The 18,501-nt window shown below is 30.2% G+C and overlaps 1 protein-coding gene across 4 annotated transcripts in view; it reads right to left on the bottom strand.

The window, feature by feature from the left end:
- The window catches only part of Gls (glutaminase), a 76,779-nt gene that overhangs the window by 48,900 nt on the left and 9,378 nt on the right, over nucleotides 1–18,501 (bottom strand). For all 4 annotated transcript variants that reach the window (XM_076866828.2, XM_076866825.2, XM_076866826.2 and 1 more), the window contains exons 2-7: nucleotides 14,348–14,444; nucleotides 13,875–13,996; nucleotides 9,235–9,364; nucleotides 7,906–7,985; nucleotides 5,994–6,157; nucleotides 1,158–1,216 (exon numbers count right to left, since the gene is read on the bottom strand). In XM_076866828.2, coding sequence (XP_076722943.1) covers nucleotides 1,158–1,216; nucleotides 5,994–6,157; nucleotides 7,906–7,985; nucleotides 9,235–9,364; nucleotides 13,875–13,996; nucleotides 14,348–14,444 — 652 coding nt within the window. The remainder of the gene's footprint in view (nucleotides 1–1,157; nucleotides 1,217–5,993; nucleotides 6,158–7,905; nucleotides 7,986–9,234; nucleotides 9,365–13,874; nucleotides 13,997–14,347; nucleotides 14,445–18,501) is intronic.

The raw sequence follows: 18,501 nt of genomic DNA on the forward strand, positions 1-18,501 counted from the left end.
TAGTTACATTTAAAAATATTTGACTATAATATCTACTTCATTAAAATTTTAAGAATTAAATATGTCAATGTTAATAAAGCATTTGCCCCATAATAGCAACTAAACACATATATTCTTAAGATAGTAGTCTTCTATTTTAAAAGTTTTTCCTCATAAAGTTATAAAACTCATGAGAGTTAAGATAGAGTTTCTTATATACAAATTAAGATGAATTTGTGAACTGGGCCAAGGGTATCATTTATCCTTGCACATTATTTATTCAACCAAAGTACCCCCCATCCATAATAATGTATTTACAAAGCCATTATGTTTTTATTCTAACTTGAAATAAATACACAGTTACTAAAGAAAATATATAAATGTTCCAAACACAAATAAAATTTATTTCAATAAGTAGAATTTATAACTAGAATTAAAAATCAAAATCTAAAATTGTGTGATAGAAAAAAAATCTATCATACAATTGAACCATTTTCAAACACTTTAAACATTTAAAAACATCACAACTTCCAATTATTAAGGCATCCAAACATTAAAAAAAGAAAAAAACAAACAAACAAACAATGTAAATGTTAAGGCATAAGAAAAATAACATAACTTAATAATTGGAATAAGCCTTGCTTATCTTAATTATGGCATGGTTAAGTACAGCAAATGAAACAATTTCAAATGAAAACTGTGATTCCAGCTCATGAGAGTATGAAAAACTTGAGAATATAGTAAATGCACTTTGTCTTAAACACAAACTATTAGAACATTTGTTCTTACATATGCTAATAATAAACATTAGGCAATAAAATGATTTAATTCTAACACCTGTTCATTCTAGAAGAGCCAAAAGGAAATTAGAAAAATTTAAGAACAAAAACCTCTGTGCTTATTGTTCAGGAGACTTTTTAAATCTTTGCCAAATCTTCAAGTCAAGAGGTAACTAATTCTTGGGATTTACAATGAGTCATCTGCTTTAAATTTTGCCTTTAAATTATGACATTATTTATTTTGGAATAAATCAAAATTCTAACCCTGTACCACAATATTAATTTTTTAACACTAAGAGAAAAATTTTCATAGCCCTAACCTAAACAATCCAAGATTCATCTTTATGCCTTAGTTATTACAAAAAGTTTACTAGATTAAAAGAAACATCAACATCTTACCTTTATTAATGAAGTCACAACAATTGCTCCAGCATTTACCATAGGATTGTGTGGTTTATCTGTAAAATATAAAAGCAATAATGGCATTTCACTATAGTACTATTTTCTTTGATGTACTTCTCATAAACATTAACTCTTTTAAACATAAGTCTATTATGTAGTAGCTGTTTTCTTGGAGGAAGTTCATATTTTGAAATCAGTTACATATCAAACCAGTACTTTATTTTTAGGACTTTGTTCTAATAGTCATATAGTCAAGCAAAGATTCATATACAGATTCAGGAAGTAATATAAAAATATATCCAAATTTCCTAACTCACATTCACTAGTTATGTGGCCCTCAGTCCCTAGGCAATTAAATGAATCCCATCTCAATTTTCTCCTTTGTGAACAAGGTAATAATAGGAACTTATAACTCTAAAACACATGAGATGCTCAGAAAATGTTTGATACCCACCAAAGCACTCAGTATATTAAAAATAATCTTGAAAAACACATGTGGTGTGATCCCAATTTTGCTTTTAAAAAAAAGTATTTTATTCTTGTGCCTATGTATAAATACATACATACACAGAACAAAAGAAACACAAGTGATATACATAAGAGAGTAAGATTCCAGTGTATGTAAATCATATCGTTTCCTATATTTCTGGACATAAGGATGTTCTCTTGCACAGTTTTTTAAAAGTTACTTAAAATTTTAAGTTCAACCAAAATGTTATCTATTCTACTTCTTACAATAAAGAGAATTTTCAAATCTCAACTGATTACATTCTCATTTACTGCACAGCAAAAATGTCAAACACAAAATTCTTGAGAGCAGTGAAAATATCTATTTGTAAGCATTATTCCTAATTTATCTGTTTGCAGCAGTGATTTATTTCTTAAGGAACAAGTCCTTATCTAACTTGACAAAGACAGCACAGTATATAAGTTATCACTATATTACTAGTCCTGTTAAACAGAGTTAACATATAAAGCAATTCCACTCCTGGGTATAACACCAAGAGAAATTAAAATGTGTTCATACAAAAACTTGTATACAAATATGACAGAAACATTACTAATAAATTTTTTTAAAAAAATGAAAACAACTCAGATGCTCCATCAGCTGAAAAGTGGATAAAAAAACTATGGCATTATTGATACAATGGAATATTAGAAAAAAGGAATAAAGCTATGCCATGGATAAATCTTAAAGCATCATTTTAAAAAGCCAGTCATAAAAGAGCAAATATTATATGACTGCATTTATATGAAATTTCCCAAACAGATAAATCTATAAGAACAGAAAGTAGATTACTAGTTTCCTAGAGTAGAAGAGAATGAGGAATAATGGCTAAAGGGTATGAGAGTTCTTTAGGGAGTGATGGAAGTGTTCTAAAATGGATAATAGTAATAATGATTGCACAACTCTGTGAATACAGTAAAAGCCAATGAACTGTATACTTTAAATGGATGAGTTGTGTTATATGTAAATTATCTCATTAAAACTGTCACACATTTTTTTAATTAAAAAAATTCAAGAGACCATAACAATGAATAAATTACAGCCTAGTTTCTTTCACTGTGATTTGGCAGTTATGCTTTTAAAATTGTGCATTTTGGACCTTGCCATCCCACCACTGGGTGTATATATCCAATATAATCCAATCCTGATACTGAAGAGAGATATGCCTTATCATGTTCACTAAAACACTATTCACAACAGCTGAGATATGGAATCAAACTAAATGTCTATCAATGGATAAATGAATAATAAAAATGAGATATGTATACACAATGGAATATTATTAACCTTTAAAAAATAAGAAAATAATCACTTACAATAACATGGTTAAATCTGGAGGACATTATGTGAAATAAAATAGGCACAGAAAAACAAATTCTGCATGATCTCATTTGTATATGGAATTTTAAAAAGTTGAACTCAGAAGCAGAGATTAGAATGGTAGTTAGCATGGCTGTGTGTACCCAGCTGGGGTTGTGGCTCAGTGGTGGAGCGCTTGTCTAATAAGTGTAAGGCACTGGGTTTAATCCTCAGCACCACGTGAAAAATAAATAAACAAAATAAAGGTTTGTGTACATCTACAGCTAAAAAAATTCAAATAAATAAATATGCTGTGTTCATCACTAAAAATAATATTTTAAAAAAAGAATATCAACCATAATTTCTTTATCTATTCATTATATTCAGATTAATCTTAGTTTATTGTCCCAATCATAAAATTAGGGCATTATTACTAAATTTATTTTTAAAATTTTAATAATGCTAGATACACAGACACAAATGAATTCATACAGTATGTCGTTTCACCACAAATCTACCCTTGAAATTTTAAACATAAATAAGATCTTCAAATTGTGTCTTGCTTGGGCTGATCTAAACCAAGACTCAAGAGTACAGTAACAATATAGAAATCAGGAAGGACTGGCTTAGTGAGGCCTTTATTTTAGCATTATTTTCAAAACTCCTGGTATTAACTCAAGTTTAGAAAAAGTCTAGGAATACCAAGGTAAAACTTATTAAACTTTATATTGCAGTTTTTACTATAAACCAGTGCTAAAATCCCAAGTTCTTTTCATGATTTTTTTCTTATAAATTATAGTATCAATAAATCATATTTCTAAAACCATACATGTACATGCCAAAAAAAACTTACTTAAAATCTTAAATACATTACCAAGCCCTATTTGAATTTGAATGTTTTAAGTATTTCAGAAACAAAATATTCAAATTCCTACATTTGTTATTTTCTGCTCTTTAAATATGTCTCTCAAAATTAATCAATTCACCAGAATCACCTAAACTATTCTCCTTTGCTTTTCATACAAGAGTACAATTTTTTATAAAACATTTTATCTTATTAGAATAAAAGTATTAAATTTTCAATATTAAACCTGGATGTCAATGAGTTTAATAAATAAACTGCTTCTGTATGCCACCATAACTGAAGATGATAATTTACACAAATCTGCATTGAACCAGGTAAAAAGTTTAGGGTAAAATTGATAAGAGAACATAATTGCTCTAAAAAACTGGAAGAAGCACAAATGGTGCGACTCTACATTGTGTACAACTAGAGAAATAAAAAGTTGTGCTACATTTGTGTACAATGAAATGAAATGCATTCTGCTGTCACGTATAACTAATTTGAAAAAAAAGTTAAAAAAATGAGGTAATGAAATTCGTATAAAAAATTGGAAGAGAAATAAGAAACTATAAGTCATAACTTCACTTTAAAAAATAATAAAACAGGGCTAAGGATATAGCTCAGGTGGTAGAGTGCTTGCCTGGTATGCACAAGGCCCTGGGTTCAATCCTCAGTACCTCAAATAATAATAATAATAATAACAACAACAAAAAAACAAGCCAGGCGTGCCACCTCTTATAATCCCAGCAGCTCAGGAGGCTAAGGCAGGAGGATTGCAAGTTCAAAGGCAGATTCAGCAAAAGCAAGGCACTCAGCAGCTAGCTAAGTGAGACCCTGTCTCTAAATAAAATACAAAACAGTGGTTGAGTGCCCCTGAGTTCAATCCCTGATATCCATCCCCACACACACACAAATAATAATAAAATAAAAATGAGCCAGGCACAGTGGTGCACTTTTATAATCCCAACTGTTTAGAAGGCTGAGGCAGGAGGATTTCGAGTATGAGACCAGCCTCAAAAACTAATGCGGTTTTAAGCAACTTGGCAAGACCCTGTCTCAAAATAAAAAACAAAAGAGGAAGACACATTTCATTTTTTATCCAGCACAAAGAAAAAATGTAAAAGTATATTTCTTACAACAGTTATTGCAATCTTAAGTTCTTACTTTCTTCAGTCTTACTTTATTCCATATCTTATCAATCAGGAACCTCACATATGCTTGAAAGATTAAAAAACAGATACCAACTCATAGGAATAAAGTATAATCTAGCTTACAACAGTTTGATGTTTAGTTTTAAAATCACTATCAGATTAAAGTACTAACTACCTTTGTCCTCTCTTATCTTTACAATTCCTGCAAAATAATGTCTTGTTTAATCAGACATATCTTTATTTAATCAGACATATCTTTCAAATAATTAAAAGTTATGAAGGAGAAAGACCAAATACACACACACACAATAACAAATTCAGCCACTATCTCAATGGTTTTCATTTAAACGTTTTATGATGGAAGTTTTTAAATATGTACTATATTAAAAAGTAAATAGTATATGAACATTATATACCCTCAAATTTATATTCAGTTCAATATAAACCCTTCCCCTGAGTGACAGATGAACACCAGTGTGGTATACCAATTTGCTATGTGGGATAAAGCCATGTCATCTCATTTCCTTATGTGCTTTCATCGCACCCAACATTTAATTCAATTGCCCAGTTAACTCTTTGCACATTTTACAGGTAAAAAATGAGGACAAAAGCCTGAAACAATGAAAGAAAAACCAACTAAAAAACCTAGGTGTTTGTTTCATCTTTGCCAAATAGAATTATTTAGCACCAATAATTACCAACATAATAATAATCATACCTAGTATTCCCACCTGCCTCCGTTGAATGGTTTTTAAGCAAATTCTAGAAATTTTGAAATTTTTCTACAAGATATATCCCTACAGGTTCTTGTAAGTACAATTCTTACTCCTTACGCCATCTTCTCCCTACCATATTCTCCAGTAGTAGGAAATGCCTAAAAATTTAAAAAGTAGGCGATTAAACTCTCTATGGATTTCACAGAAAACAATGTGGGACTATTTTTAATTTCTGCAAAAAAAAATTTAATTACTTAGATTTACTTAAAAAAAGTGAAATATTTATTTTTCAACCAACTTGTAGGTAATTCTTACCATCTTCATTTAAAAACAGTTTGTTAAATCTTAATCCACTTGGCTCTTTCCCAACATATCGATGCACATATTCAGTTCCAAGATCATTAACAGCAATGGCATATTTCAAAGGTTTTACACAGGACTGAAGACAAAAGGGAACTTTGGTATCTCCAATAGAATGCCTATGTAAAAGTAAATTTTAGAGATAATTAACATCAAATGGGGAAAAAAGTAACTGCATAACTAGAGTTATTTTTTATACATGTTAATTCCAATTTATAAAGCATAATTCAACACAAAGTTCACTTTGGTATTAAAGAATAAATATTTTTATTTTAAAAGTGATACTGCAAAAAAAAAAAAAGGCAAAAGCTTATATTCAAGTAGTAAAGTAATAGTTCTGAATTAGGAAATTAATAAGTAATGTGGAAATTTTCCTTTGAAGGAGAGAAGGTACTTCCCTAATTACTCCTACCTGTATTCAGTCACAAAGTGAACTAGTCCTTTTAGACGGTATTCATCTTGGTTAAAACATGTTTAAGAATTAAACAGCGCTCAGTGTAGACTGAATACTAGTCTCTGACACCTTATCTATAAATGCCTCATCTTGTGAATCACATCTACTTCCAATTCCCATTAGAAAAAACAGCATTGGTTTTATAAACCTTATAAATCTGACACTAAGTTACAATACCATGAGTAATCTGTACATTTTATGGGCCCAATTTAGGATAAAAGCCTGTAACAATGGAAAAAATAGATTAGAAGTTAAGAGACCTAGGTTCTTGTTTCACCTTTGCCAATAACATGTCAACCATGGGCCTCAGATTCCTAATTTTCAAAGTAAATAGGCTAAACCATACACTTTTTATTGCAAATAGTTCAAGATAATCACTCAAAAATTAAAAAAAAAAAAACTTAAAATGAATGCACCAAGGAGATCAAAATTTACAAGCAAAGGGAAAAAATTTTAAATGGAACATTATCTTAAAAAATAAAATCTAAACTTTTTTAGAATTATATGACTTAACAAAATTTAGGGTAAAATAATCTCTCTGATATAAACTCATCAAGCTCTATATACACTTATAAGTTGTATACCTTTTATTTCAGTTATATTTTAATAAAAAAGAACAAACCTAAAAACAAAAAGATTGCATCTCTAAGTCTTTAAATGAGTGAGAAAATATTGATCTTTATTTATGGAATAATTTTTCTGATAAAAATCAAGTTACAACTTGATAATAAATCTTTATGTCTAACTTTTAGCACAATAAAAAAGGGTCATTCTTGAAAAAATATTCCAGAACTTCATCATTTTTTACAGGGCCTCTCTTAATTCTTTTTTAAATAAAATCATTTTCTTTAAAAATGCCTTCATCACATCACTATCCTTCTTATAATTCTGTCAGCAGCTTTGCCTGCAATTAGACATTTCCCAAACATGGCTTTCATGAACTTCATGAAATCCTGCATATTTTGCAATAGACTTTTCACTCTGTAAATGAGTGATAGATAATGGGATATGCTATGCTGTACGGTCTTAACTCTTATGCCAGCCATATCAGGAAAATAGATAGTGGTGGGTGAGTAACCAATAATATGCTAATTTTATTAGTTGTCTATTCATTAAAGAACAATGTCAGGTTTTGACGAGACTACATTTCTTGAATAGGTAACTGTAGATACTTGAATAAAACTCAAATAAGACTATAGCTGTCAATAAGAAGAATAAAATACCTCAAAATTTTAACATAAAATTACTGTTTCAGCTGAGTTTTTTTACATTATAATATAAACTTATTTATCTTCTTGAAATTGTTCTCAGAATTATTATCTATTATACAAGATGGTCCTCTCTACATCATGCTCATTGTTACTCAAAATTTAAGGCTTAAAGTTGGTTTTCATAGATTTGAAATAAACGTACCTCTGTCCATCTACTGTACAAACAGACACACCCCACAGGTCAGGACTGAATTTGGCCAGTTGAGGAATATAGTCTGCAACCTATGAAAAATATTGGAAAGAAATTAACAGGTATAATAAAAAGTGTCTAATCTCATATAGCTATTGTATAACACTCAGAAGCTTTGTAATCTATCTTTTATAACAATATTCCTAAAAACTAAGGGCACGATAGACTTGAGAATTAGGGTGAAATCAAGTGCCTTCTCTTAGGCTATTACTCCCTATATTTTCTAATGCTTTTTCTTCCTAAAAGCAAGATAATCTCAAAGAAAAACTTGGACTAGGTTTAAGGAAAGAAGAAAAAATGTCTTTTCTTAAATAAATAAACTGCCTATATTAATTACAATCATGGATGCATGTAGAGTTTCATTATCTAACAAATTAGGAATCAAACAAATAAAAATAAGTAATGGTAATTACACTGAATTATTATTAAGAAGTTATATTACAAAAAAAGCTACCCAAAACTAAAACAAAATAAAACCTTTCAATATGGAAATTAAATAAAATAGCCTCTATTAAGAGGATTTATTTATTTTAATGTACTTATTAACAGTGCTGGGGATCTAATCCAGGGCCTTGTACAAGGGAGGCAAATGCTCTGCTTCTGAGATGTACCTGCTGCCTCTAGAGGATTTTTCCTTTTTCTTTTTTGTGCTGATGGGGATTGAACCCAGGGGCACTCTACCACTAAGCTCCACCCCCCAGCTCTCTTTTATATTTTATTTTGAGACAGGGTCTTGCTAAATTGCCAAGGCTGGCCTCGAATTTATGATCCTCCTGCCTCAGCCTCCTGGGATTACAAGTGTGTACCACCTTGTCTGGCTTCTAGAAGATTTTTTAAAACTAGAAACATTCTACTTAATGTTCAAAGATACCAGATCTGCAGAAATTCCCAATAAGGTTTTTGTTTACTTAATTAAAAATTTAAAAGGCATCTCATTAGAAAATAAAAGAATTCCTAAACTTAGGCTCCTTTTTCGCAAGAATAGCAAAGTTAAACATTTTAAATATTTAAAAACATTAAGGGGCTGGGGTTGTGGCTCAGTGCACGAGGGAGGCACTAGGTTCAACCCTCAGCACCACACAAAAATAGATAAAAATAAAGGTATTGTGTCCAACTACAACTGAAAACAAACAAACAAACAAACAAATCCAGCAACTTGATTTAACTTAAATTTCTTAATTAGCAAAAGACAACTACAATTTTATTCTCTATACCTCAAATTGAGCTGAAAGTATTAATTAAATGACTGGGTTAGGAAAATATCCACACCAAAAATATTACCTTTCCTCCAGACTGCTTTTTAGCACTTTCATATAATTCATCGATGTGTGAGGTAAAAGACATAAAGTCAGGAATGACAAACTTTCTTCTAAAGGCTTGTGTCAGCAAGACAATGTTGCTTTGAACACATCTGTAGAATGTGAGAAAAAAAATTAATAGACTGAGTGCCTTTCAATTATTCATACTTGGAAATAACAGCATTAATTAGGAGAATATTAACCCCATATTTTAAGAAGACACAAATCCATCATTTTATACAACTAAATTCTACAAATTATAGTCTTTCTACATAATTATCTTTCCTTCTAGAAGTCTTTCATGTAGTTGCTTGTAAGATGAACAGATTAGAAATAAATTAGATGTGACTAAAACATGCGTCAAAGACAACATGACAGAGCATTCTAACAGGTCTAAGTATAAGGACCATCTGAAACAAGTTTCTTATTTTACCAGAATAGATAAACATTCAGTATGACATCTGGTTAACAGAAATAAGACTTTAAAATATTATGAATAAGATCCTATTTATTTTTCAATTAAGGAACTTCAGACATAATAGCTTAGTTCCTGTATAACTAGCCCTAATATTTCACCAAAAAAATTAAATATTTTGTATTTTAACATTCTTTTTCCAAATTACATTTTGAAAAACTTTTATTTCTAGTTTAAGAGTTAGAGATAAAACATATTTGATTTAGTCAGATTAATAAATTAATTCTTCAATGAAATTTGTTAAAATTCTTATAAAAGTATAATTTTAAATAAAATTTCACATAAAATCATACAATTTTATATTATTTAAATCACAAAAAATGCTAATTACATTATTCTACTCAATGTAAAATGTAGAGTAAAAATGTTTCACCATTAAAAACTCTTTTAAAGCCATGGTAAACCATGTGGATGGAAGGTCATAAAATCTAGTTATTTGAACCAATATTCTGCTTTGATCTAAAAAGGATTTAAGCCAGAAAGTCTGTATGTTAATGTAAACTTAAGAGTTTTGTAAATAGATTACTCTGAGCTTAAGATACTCTTCTTAAGTTTTCTAAGTCTCAATAACTCAATAATAGAATATCTTAATTGAAAAAGGAAGACTTGCTATACGTGGATGTCAAGCCATAATACCAACTGTGATAAATCTTCAGGATGAACCTTTATAAGGAAATATTAAAGCCAAACCATTAATATGAGAAGTTATTCATTTAACTGTATTACTCAGGGATGAGTAATATGATAATAGCAGCTTCTTTGAGGAAAAGAAAAAATTGCCTTTTTAAAAAAAACAACCAAATTGCAAGTACTAGTCATCTTGTTTAGTCCTCAAAACATCAACACTTTGTAAAGAATTTCCCCACTTCCCAGATAAGAAAATGAGATTCCAAGAGGGTGAATAATGCCCTTATCATAAATGGAGAAATAAATTAGAAATCCTCAATATTTTTCGAGTTTGATAACTAAGAAATTTTAAAATCAATATTTTAATTCAAGCTGTTCTAGATGAAACATCAAATTAAGATTAAAAACCAAGTTTCATATTTTAATTATTAATAAAACTCAGAATATATTCAGCTAGTCAACATAAAATTAACATATAACTGTAAAATAAAATCTTAATGCAAAAGGCTATTGTTTCATTGACAAGAATCTCCCTATTATAAACATTAAAAAAATTATAATCATAAATTCTACTATTAACCTATGGGTATATTTGTATAGAGTTGACAAATATTTACTAGTTATATAAACATTGATAGTTTCCTTCCAGCTTTAAATGTTAACCTAAGATATATTACCATAACTTTAGTATTTAATATTTAAAATGTTTCATATAGTTTCTAAAATTCAACTTGCAAATATCAAAACTGCAAAGGATATATATACCAAAGAACAACTTTCTCAGAGAAAAACACTAAGATAATTTCTGATCTTAAATTACCTCCATGTCAAATCATATATGTGTCACTTCTCAAGAAATTATAAATAAGCAAGTATGGGAAGTCTCAAGCAAATTTAAATTATTAACCTACTACAATTTTAAACTAATCAGTATCTTCAACAGGAGGATTTATAATTAATAGTCAGAGACACCTACTTTGGTTTTGTTTTTTTCCTCTAGCAGAAGGTGCTGGCAAAGCTGTAGAAACAGCCTTCTCTAGTATATGACCAACAAATTTTACCTCTCACAAGAGTACCTAACTGCATACTGATGAGTTTCCAAATATTAAGGTTTTTCTTGTCGGTTATTTCAATACAGATTTCATCAATCTATCCAAAAAATTAGAAGTCATGTAAGATGAGTGCTGAAGAAGAGCTGTTTATGCCTTTCAAAAAGTGATATCTTTCTCTCTGCTTTATTTAATTTTCTTATCTGTGAACTGGGAGTAGTCACTTTATTTCCCGCTTTACTTAACAACTATAATGTGCACCAATGTTCTACAAAACACTTCTCACAAAATTTTTCTTTAGTAAAATAACATAATAATAAACTTTTTAAGAAAACTATAATATATACAAAATGCAAAAACCATTCATTCACTTTTTCCAAAATCCAAAAAGACCAAATAATTACTATCACATATAAAAATAATTCCAATATCTAGAAAGTTAAAAAATGCATGAACAAATAAAGAATTCATTTTCAACACAAATATTTCTACTTCTATTAGTTTTAAGAATTATTAGCATTAAAGACAATTGACTACAAAAATGGGTACAGGCAGTCTCCAACTTTCAAATAGATTATATTCTAAAAAAGGTATTTTAGAAGTCATTTTCCCCATTTAAAAAAAAAAAAAAGATTACATACAAAGACTAAATACATTAACCTACAATGCATTTTAAGTAAAGTCCCCACACTTTTGACTTCAACCAAACTTTCCCACCTTTGTAAATGTTATTTCTCTGGGAAAATGAAATCCATGTTTTAACATCTCTTCCCCAACTACAGAGAGGTGAGATAGTTTATTTCTAGCTACACTAGCTAGGTAACTACTTATGATTGAAAACAGAAAAGGAATTTCTCTGGAAATACCACCCTTCCAGGTGACCTGTAAAGGTTATTATTCAGAGGTATAGTCACTTCATTGTAGGAATGAAAGAAAAATGCCTATGGCTTGCTTATATATACCACTAAGCAACTGCCAATTTGGGAACTGCCCATATTACAATCATAGACTTTAAATTATGGTAATTATTATCTTCTAATGTAATAACAGAAAACTAAATGATTGTGGTTTCCTGGCTTTATAATCAGAATATGAAATTGCTTTAAATTTCATATTTAAGCATAACAACATGTTTATAAGACACAAAACATTTTAAACAGTATTAAATGTGTAAAATACTGCTTCCATTTTAAATTCCAAAGCCAGTTTCCCATGATATCCACAGATCTACCTATGTCTCTTGAATAACTATGCTCAGAATAAGCCAAAATAACTTCCTAAAAGGCACCCTAATCAAGAGTACTTTACAAAGACAACTCATGAACACTAACAATAATATGTCTTAACACAAAGGTACAAATATATCTAGAAATAAATTTCTTGTTTCCACAAAGACACAGGTTCTGTAGACTCAAAAATTTCTAACATCAATTGCAAAGTGGACCTATATAAAGTCGATGTGTATAAAGGTCACCTGAGCTAACAGAACCAAGAACCTCCCAGAGAAAAGAAAAGAATCCAAAACTGTCAGCAGCACTTCCCAGCATGTCAGGACATTTCAGAGAACCCTAGTTAAATACTTATCCCTTTAGATTAGTTAATATTCCAGGATATTCCCCGGAGATTATCTTGGACAAACCATCCAGTTCCCCAAATAAACTTTCAAAGTAGATGCAGAAATTCTTCAGATTCATCTCTACCAAAACCTACATCTTATATAAATACTTTCAGCTTTATGCTAGCTTCCATTCAACTATTAATAGTTTAAAATACTATCTGACTCTTTAGTATCCATTACAAACGTTGTCTGTTATATCTTCAATAATTAAACTAATAGGAACACATAAATCAAGATAAATAATAAAGATATACAATTTAGAATGCCAAATTATTTTCAAGACTTAACTTCCAATACTCAGTCAAGATCTTAAGCTCCAAAGCTGTCTATAGTTCTTAATTGATTCAAGGAAAATGAAACTTGCCAAAAACCTATGCATTAATACATCTGAAGAAAGGAGGGAAGCAGATAATGCACAGATGTACAACTAAGGAATACAGGGCTGTCTGAAGCCCTCTCATTTTATGATGTCATCTAAATCATCTCATGGAAAGAACTAAATTATGCTGAGAAAGCCTGCAAGGCATGTAGATGAACTGGAGATCAACATAAGCAATAACAGGACAAAGGATGTGTTCTATTCAAACTAAATGCAATCTCTAGGTAAGATATATTGGAAATATCCATGGCTAAATTTCTTACAATAGATTTAAAGAAAGTTTGTTTTTTACCCAGTGTATTATATAGAATCTTAATGTATACCATCACTGTTCTTCAAACAAATGATGTTTTAAATCCCCTTTTTCAGTTACACAGGAAGCAGCACTGGCCTTCAGAGATGCAATTTTGTTTTAAAAGCAAAATCACCATATAGCATAGCAAATCACCATTAAAGGTTTGGCAGAAATTTTTACTTTTTAAAAAGATCTTTGTCTAGCATGACACCATCTGATGTTGTTTGAAGAGTTAATCTTAACATATCCATACACTCTTTCAACCTGGGATCAGACGTTCGCAATCCTGTAGATTTGAGTGCCTGTTTTTAAAAAAACAAGAGCTTGTAAATATATAGTGCAAATAATGTATTTCCAACTACAAGTTTTTATTCCTGTACATAAAAACTTCTATCCAAGACTTGAAAATGTATGTGGCATTTGTGTCACTATTACCCACTTTCTGGACAAGTTTCTCATAGTTTCTTTCTTTTTCTTTCACTGATTACCTTGAAACAAGCATGATAAAAATTCGAAAACATAATAAGAGAAACAGTGTCAGTGAGAATCTATATGTCATATGACCTTTAAGACTACATTTCAGTAATACTCTATTACTAATTTAGTACTACTAACTTCTTAAAAAGTTAAGATAGAAAAATGTAAAAACTTACTGTAATAAATTTATGAACAGGTATTTTTTCTTGTCCTTCCGCAATTGTATAAAACAGCAAATCTTCCAAGCTAGGTAACAGACCCTGTTTTATTTTACTAAAAGGGGAGGAAAAAATATAAAATTAATCCTTGTATGAATATTCTAATGAATTTTAACTAAGTATGCTATTAAATAATCATTAAACCAGACTATAGCTGATATATTTTTAAGACTACAGTCATAATAAACACTGATTTACCAAAATCAAATAAGTAGCACTAGAAATCATACTGAAAACAAAATAAAAATGATTCATTGATACATAAATTTTTTTTTTAATCTCAGGTTTTGAAATACTGATAACCAACTCTAGTGTGCTAATAACTACCCATCTGTTAAGGTAATAATACTTAGTATTATTGTACTGGATTGTAGTCCAGTACAATCACCCAATACTAATTACAGAGTTCAGTAAATGTCCAATTAAGAGTCAACACTTTGGTTAGTTACTCTTTTTAATGTGACAACTATATCTTTATTATTCAAATAGTGAACCTGATTGTGAAATCTGGGAGAGACAGCAATTGGATAGTAACTTAAAATCAAGAGCACAAGTTCTTGAATCGTGGCAGTAATTATAGCTATGTAACCTTAGTGTTATCTGTGTATCTGTGATTCAGTTTCCTCATATGAGAGAGAGGGCTGTTTTGAGGATCAATTGCCTCAGTACATTTAATACCTGTAGAACACTACCTGACAAGAGTAAGTACTGAATTGATGGCAGCTATAGTTATTATTTCTAAAGTAATGTAGGTTTGCATATAACAAATCAAATTCCACAATCATAAAGATTATCAGAAAAAACTGCCATAAAAATACATTAAAATCTTAATTAGCTAAACTAGCATTATAATAAGATAATAAGATTAAGCAAACTTTTAAATAGGAAAAAAATTTTCTTATCCATTGAAAAGCTTTCAAGTAAGCAAATTATAATGAACTTATTTAATGTTTTCTCTTCTTGGCTAAGAAACTGAAAACATATTTCATTATTCTGAACATCAATGATTATCATAAATATTATAGTGCTATTAAAGGATAACAGATCTAAGGTAGACCAATCCCCTCCCCACCTATCATGAGTTATTAAAATGTCTGGGGGAAATACATGTAGAATATGTCTATGAATAAAATATTTTGGGAAAGAACTTTACCTGTATTTCAAGAAAGTGGGAGAGAATACGAGAAAGAAAAGAGAATATTCACTTTCTTAAATTTAGAATATAATAAAGTCAACTTCAGTCTAATCACAGAAATCATGGCAAGTTTTATAGAAAAATTATGTGCATTATTTTTGTTTTTTAAAAAAAACTGTCACGCAGCGTAAGTACTGTCAAGATTATGTTTTTGTACTGTTGAAAAAAGCTTTTCTAGATGTCTAAATATTTTCTGGATTACTTAAAGAGTATATACTAGTCATATACTTTATAAGACCATACATATTTAATTATTTCATAATAGAATTACTTGGCAGAATACTATTAGAGGTCCATATATTTCTATTTTAAAAGATGATGGGAAATAGAATTAGTTCAAGAAACATAATACTTTGTACACACAAACACATATATAATTTCTCCTAAAAGAAATATTAATATTGACATTAATATCATTAATACTTGTTTTCAAAACTGCTACATCAACTTTCATTTTTAAAGTTAACCACAAAGTACATGAATTTCACCCCATATTTTTTAAAAAACTAACACATAGGATATCATTTTAAAAATTTAATGATGTGCCTGAAAATAAACCCTGAAACAATTTTTGCTCTTAGACAACTTTAAAAAGTACATCTGAAATATTTTAATAACTAAAATTAATTGATCCTTTATGTTCTAAATACTGTGCACTTTAATCCTCCAATGATCTTATGGTGGAAATATTATTATATATTATACAAAATACAGCACAGTTACTAGTACAAACTCAATACACTTATAATTTGTTGAAGAAATGAGTAGCTATATCTCCATTTCACAGATGGAAGAAACAACCTCAGAGACGTGAGAAAACTTCCCCAAGGTTCTACTGCAGCAGAGATGAATTTAAAAATCTCTATTTCTCTGAATTCAGAGTCCAAACTGTTTACCAATACACTATACTGGTTCTCTCATTAAACTGTTATTATGTTTAAAGGGTACAAACAAGTTTTCTGAGTCTTGCACTGATCTAATGCCATTAAACAGAGTCCAATAATACTGATGACCTAATATTTAAAGAAAAAATCGAATTAGCTGTCCAAAAATCAGTGGATAATAACAAACTAACTATTTACAGATAATGGGTTGGCAGATAAACTTTAGATAGTGGAAGTTTATCACCTCAAAAAACTGCAGAATAAGCTTTCTACACATTTATCACACTAGTAAATGGTATTTGCTTTGCCTAAAAGCTATGTAAATAAGAAAATATACACTTCTTTAGCCTATGGTACATAGTGCAAAAAATAAAAATAAAAAAATAAAATGACCATGTTATTGCCATAGCTACAAAAAAAAGGTAAATATTTACCTGCTTTTGGTCAAGAAACCAATTTTTATACATAGGAGAAAAAATTTAAGTCATGTCTAAAAACAAATGCACACCAAATAAACTTCAAAACTGATAAAAATAAATTAATGCCTATCTCAGCATTTTAAAGGTAAGACTCTGATCTGAGAATGAGTTAGCTTCAATAGTCTGGTAAACAAGTAGAATGCAAATATTGCCACTAACTTTTAAAAATCTTTCTTGTTTTACTCCTTTTTCCTCTCCCCAAATTTAATTAATGTATTTAACTTTTAGAATTCAAAGGCTAAAACCCATAGCTTCTAGACACTGTGCAGTAATTAGGAAATCTCTCAAAAGTATTTTTTTTTTTTGAGGGGGGGTGGGTGTTTCTGGGGATTGAACCCAGGGATGCTTAATCACTGAGCCACATTCCCAGTCCTTTTTTAAATTTTGAGACAGGGTCTCACTAAATTTCTCAGGGTCTCACTAAAAGTTGCTGAGGCTTCTGCCTCAATCCTTCTGCCTCAGTCTTCCAAGTCATTGAGATTACAGATATGGACCACGGCACCCAGCGTATTTCAGTTTTAATGACAAAAAATAGATTACGGCGGTCTTTGAAACTCTATCATCAAAAATAACTGATGAGTCCAAGGTGCCCTATAGATTCTGTTCATGTAATAACATAAAATGACCATGACACTTAATAATTAAAATAGAATATACACAGGACAAGTAAATTCAATGAAAAAAATCCTGTTTCACACGTTTTCATTCCTCCTCTTTTGTTCTTTCTTATTTCCTTGTTAGTTTCTGCCTTTAAGATCCTTTCACCATCACATTGTTCCCTCTTTTACCTATCCTTCCCCTCCATTAGCCTAAAAAAAACCAACCGCCTATCTGAGCACAGTGGCACAATCCTGTAGTCCCAACAACTTAGGGGACAGAAACAGGAAGATGGCAAGTCTTAGGCCAGCCTGGGCAACTTAGTGAGACCTTGCCTCAAAAGCAAACACTAAAAAGGGCTGAGAGTGTAGTTCAGTGGTGAAGTGCTCCTGGGTTCAATCCATAGTGTCTCTTTCTCTCTCTCTCATAGCGTGTGTGTGTTGTGTGCGTCTCCCACACACACATGCACACAAAGAATGAAAGAGAGGAGGGAGGGAAGGATGAGCCTAGTAAGGTTACTGTCTAGAGAGATAAGTAATGTGACAAGTACTATGGTAGAAATATAAGACTGGCAGTACAGGAGATGCCTTTAATTTTGGTTTGACTGGTGAAGGGGTATAAAAGAAAGTTCCTAATTTTTTATTAGAACAATATTACAAAGTCAACCATCAATTCAAAATCTTGTAGATTTTGGCAAAATTTTTTCTGGGTGTTTTTCTTTTGCAATCCCACAGAATTTTTAAAGCAGTCTACCATAAATATTATAATGTGTTAAATGATCAAAAAAGATCAATTTTTTTCAACTGGAATCTTGAAAATGAGGTCTACTAACAAAATACCAAAAAGAATGCTGATCTTACCTTCATTTTAAAATTATGACCCTTAAAAAGACATTTGGGGGGCTGGGGTTGTAGCTCAGTGGTAGAGCACTTGCCTAGCACATGTGGGGCACTGGGT

This window comes from Callospermophilus lateralis, chromosome 9 (genome assembly GCF_048772815.1).
Source record: "Callospermophilus lateralis isolate mCalLat2 chromosome 9, mCalLat2.hap1, whole genome shotgun sequence".
Lineage (NCBI taxonomy): Eukaryota > Metazoa > Chordata > Mammalia > Rodentia > Sciuridae > Callospermophilus > Callospermophilus lateralis.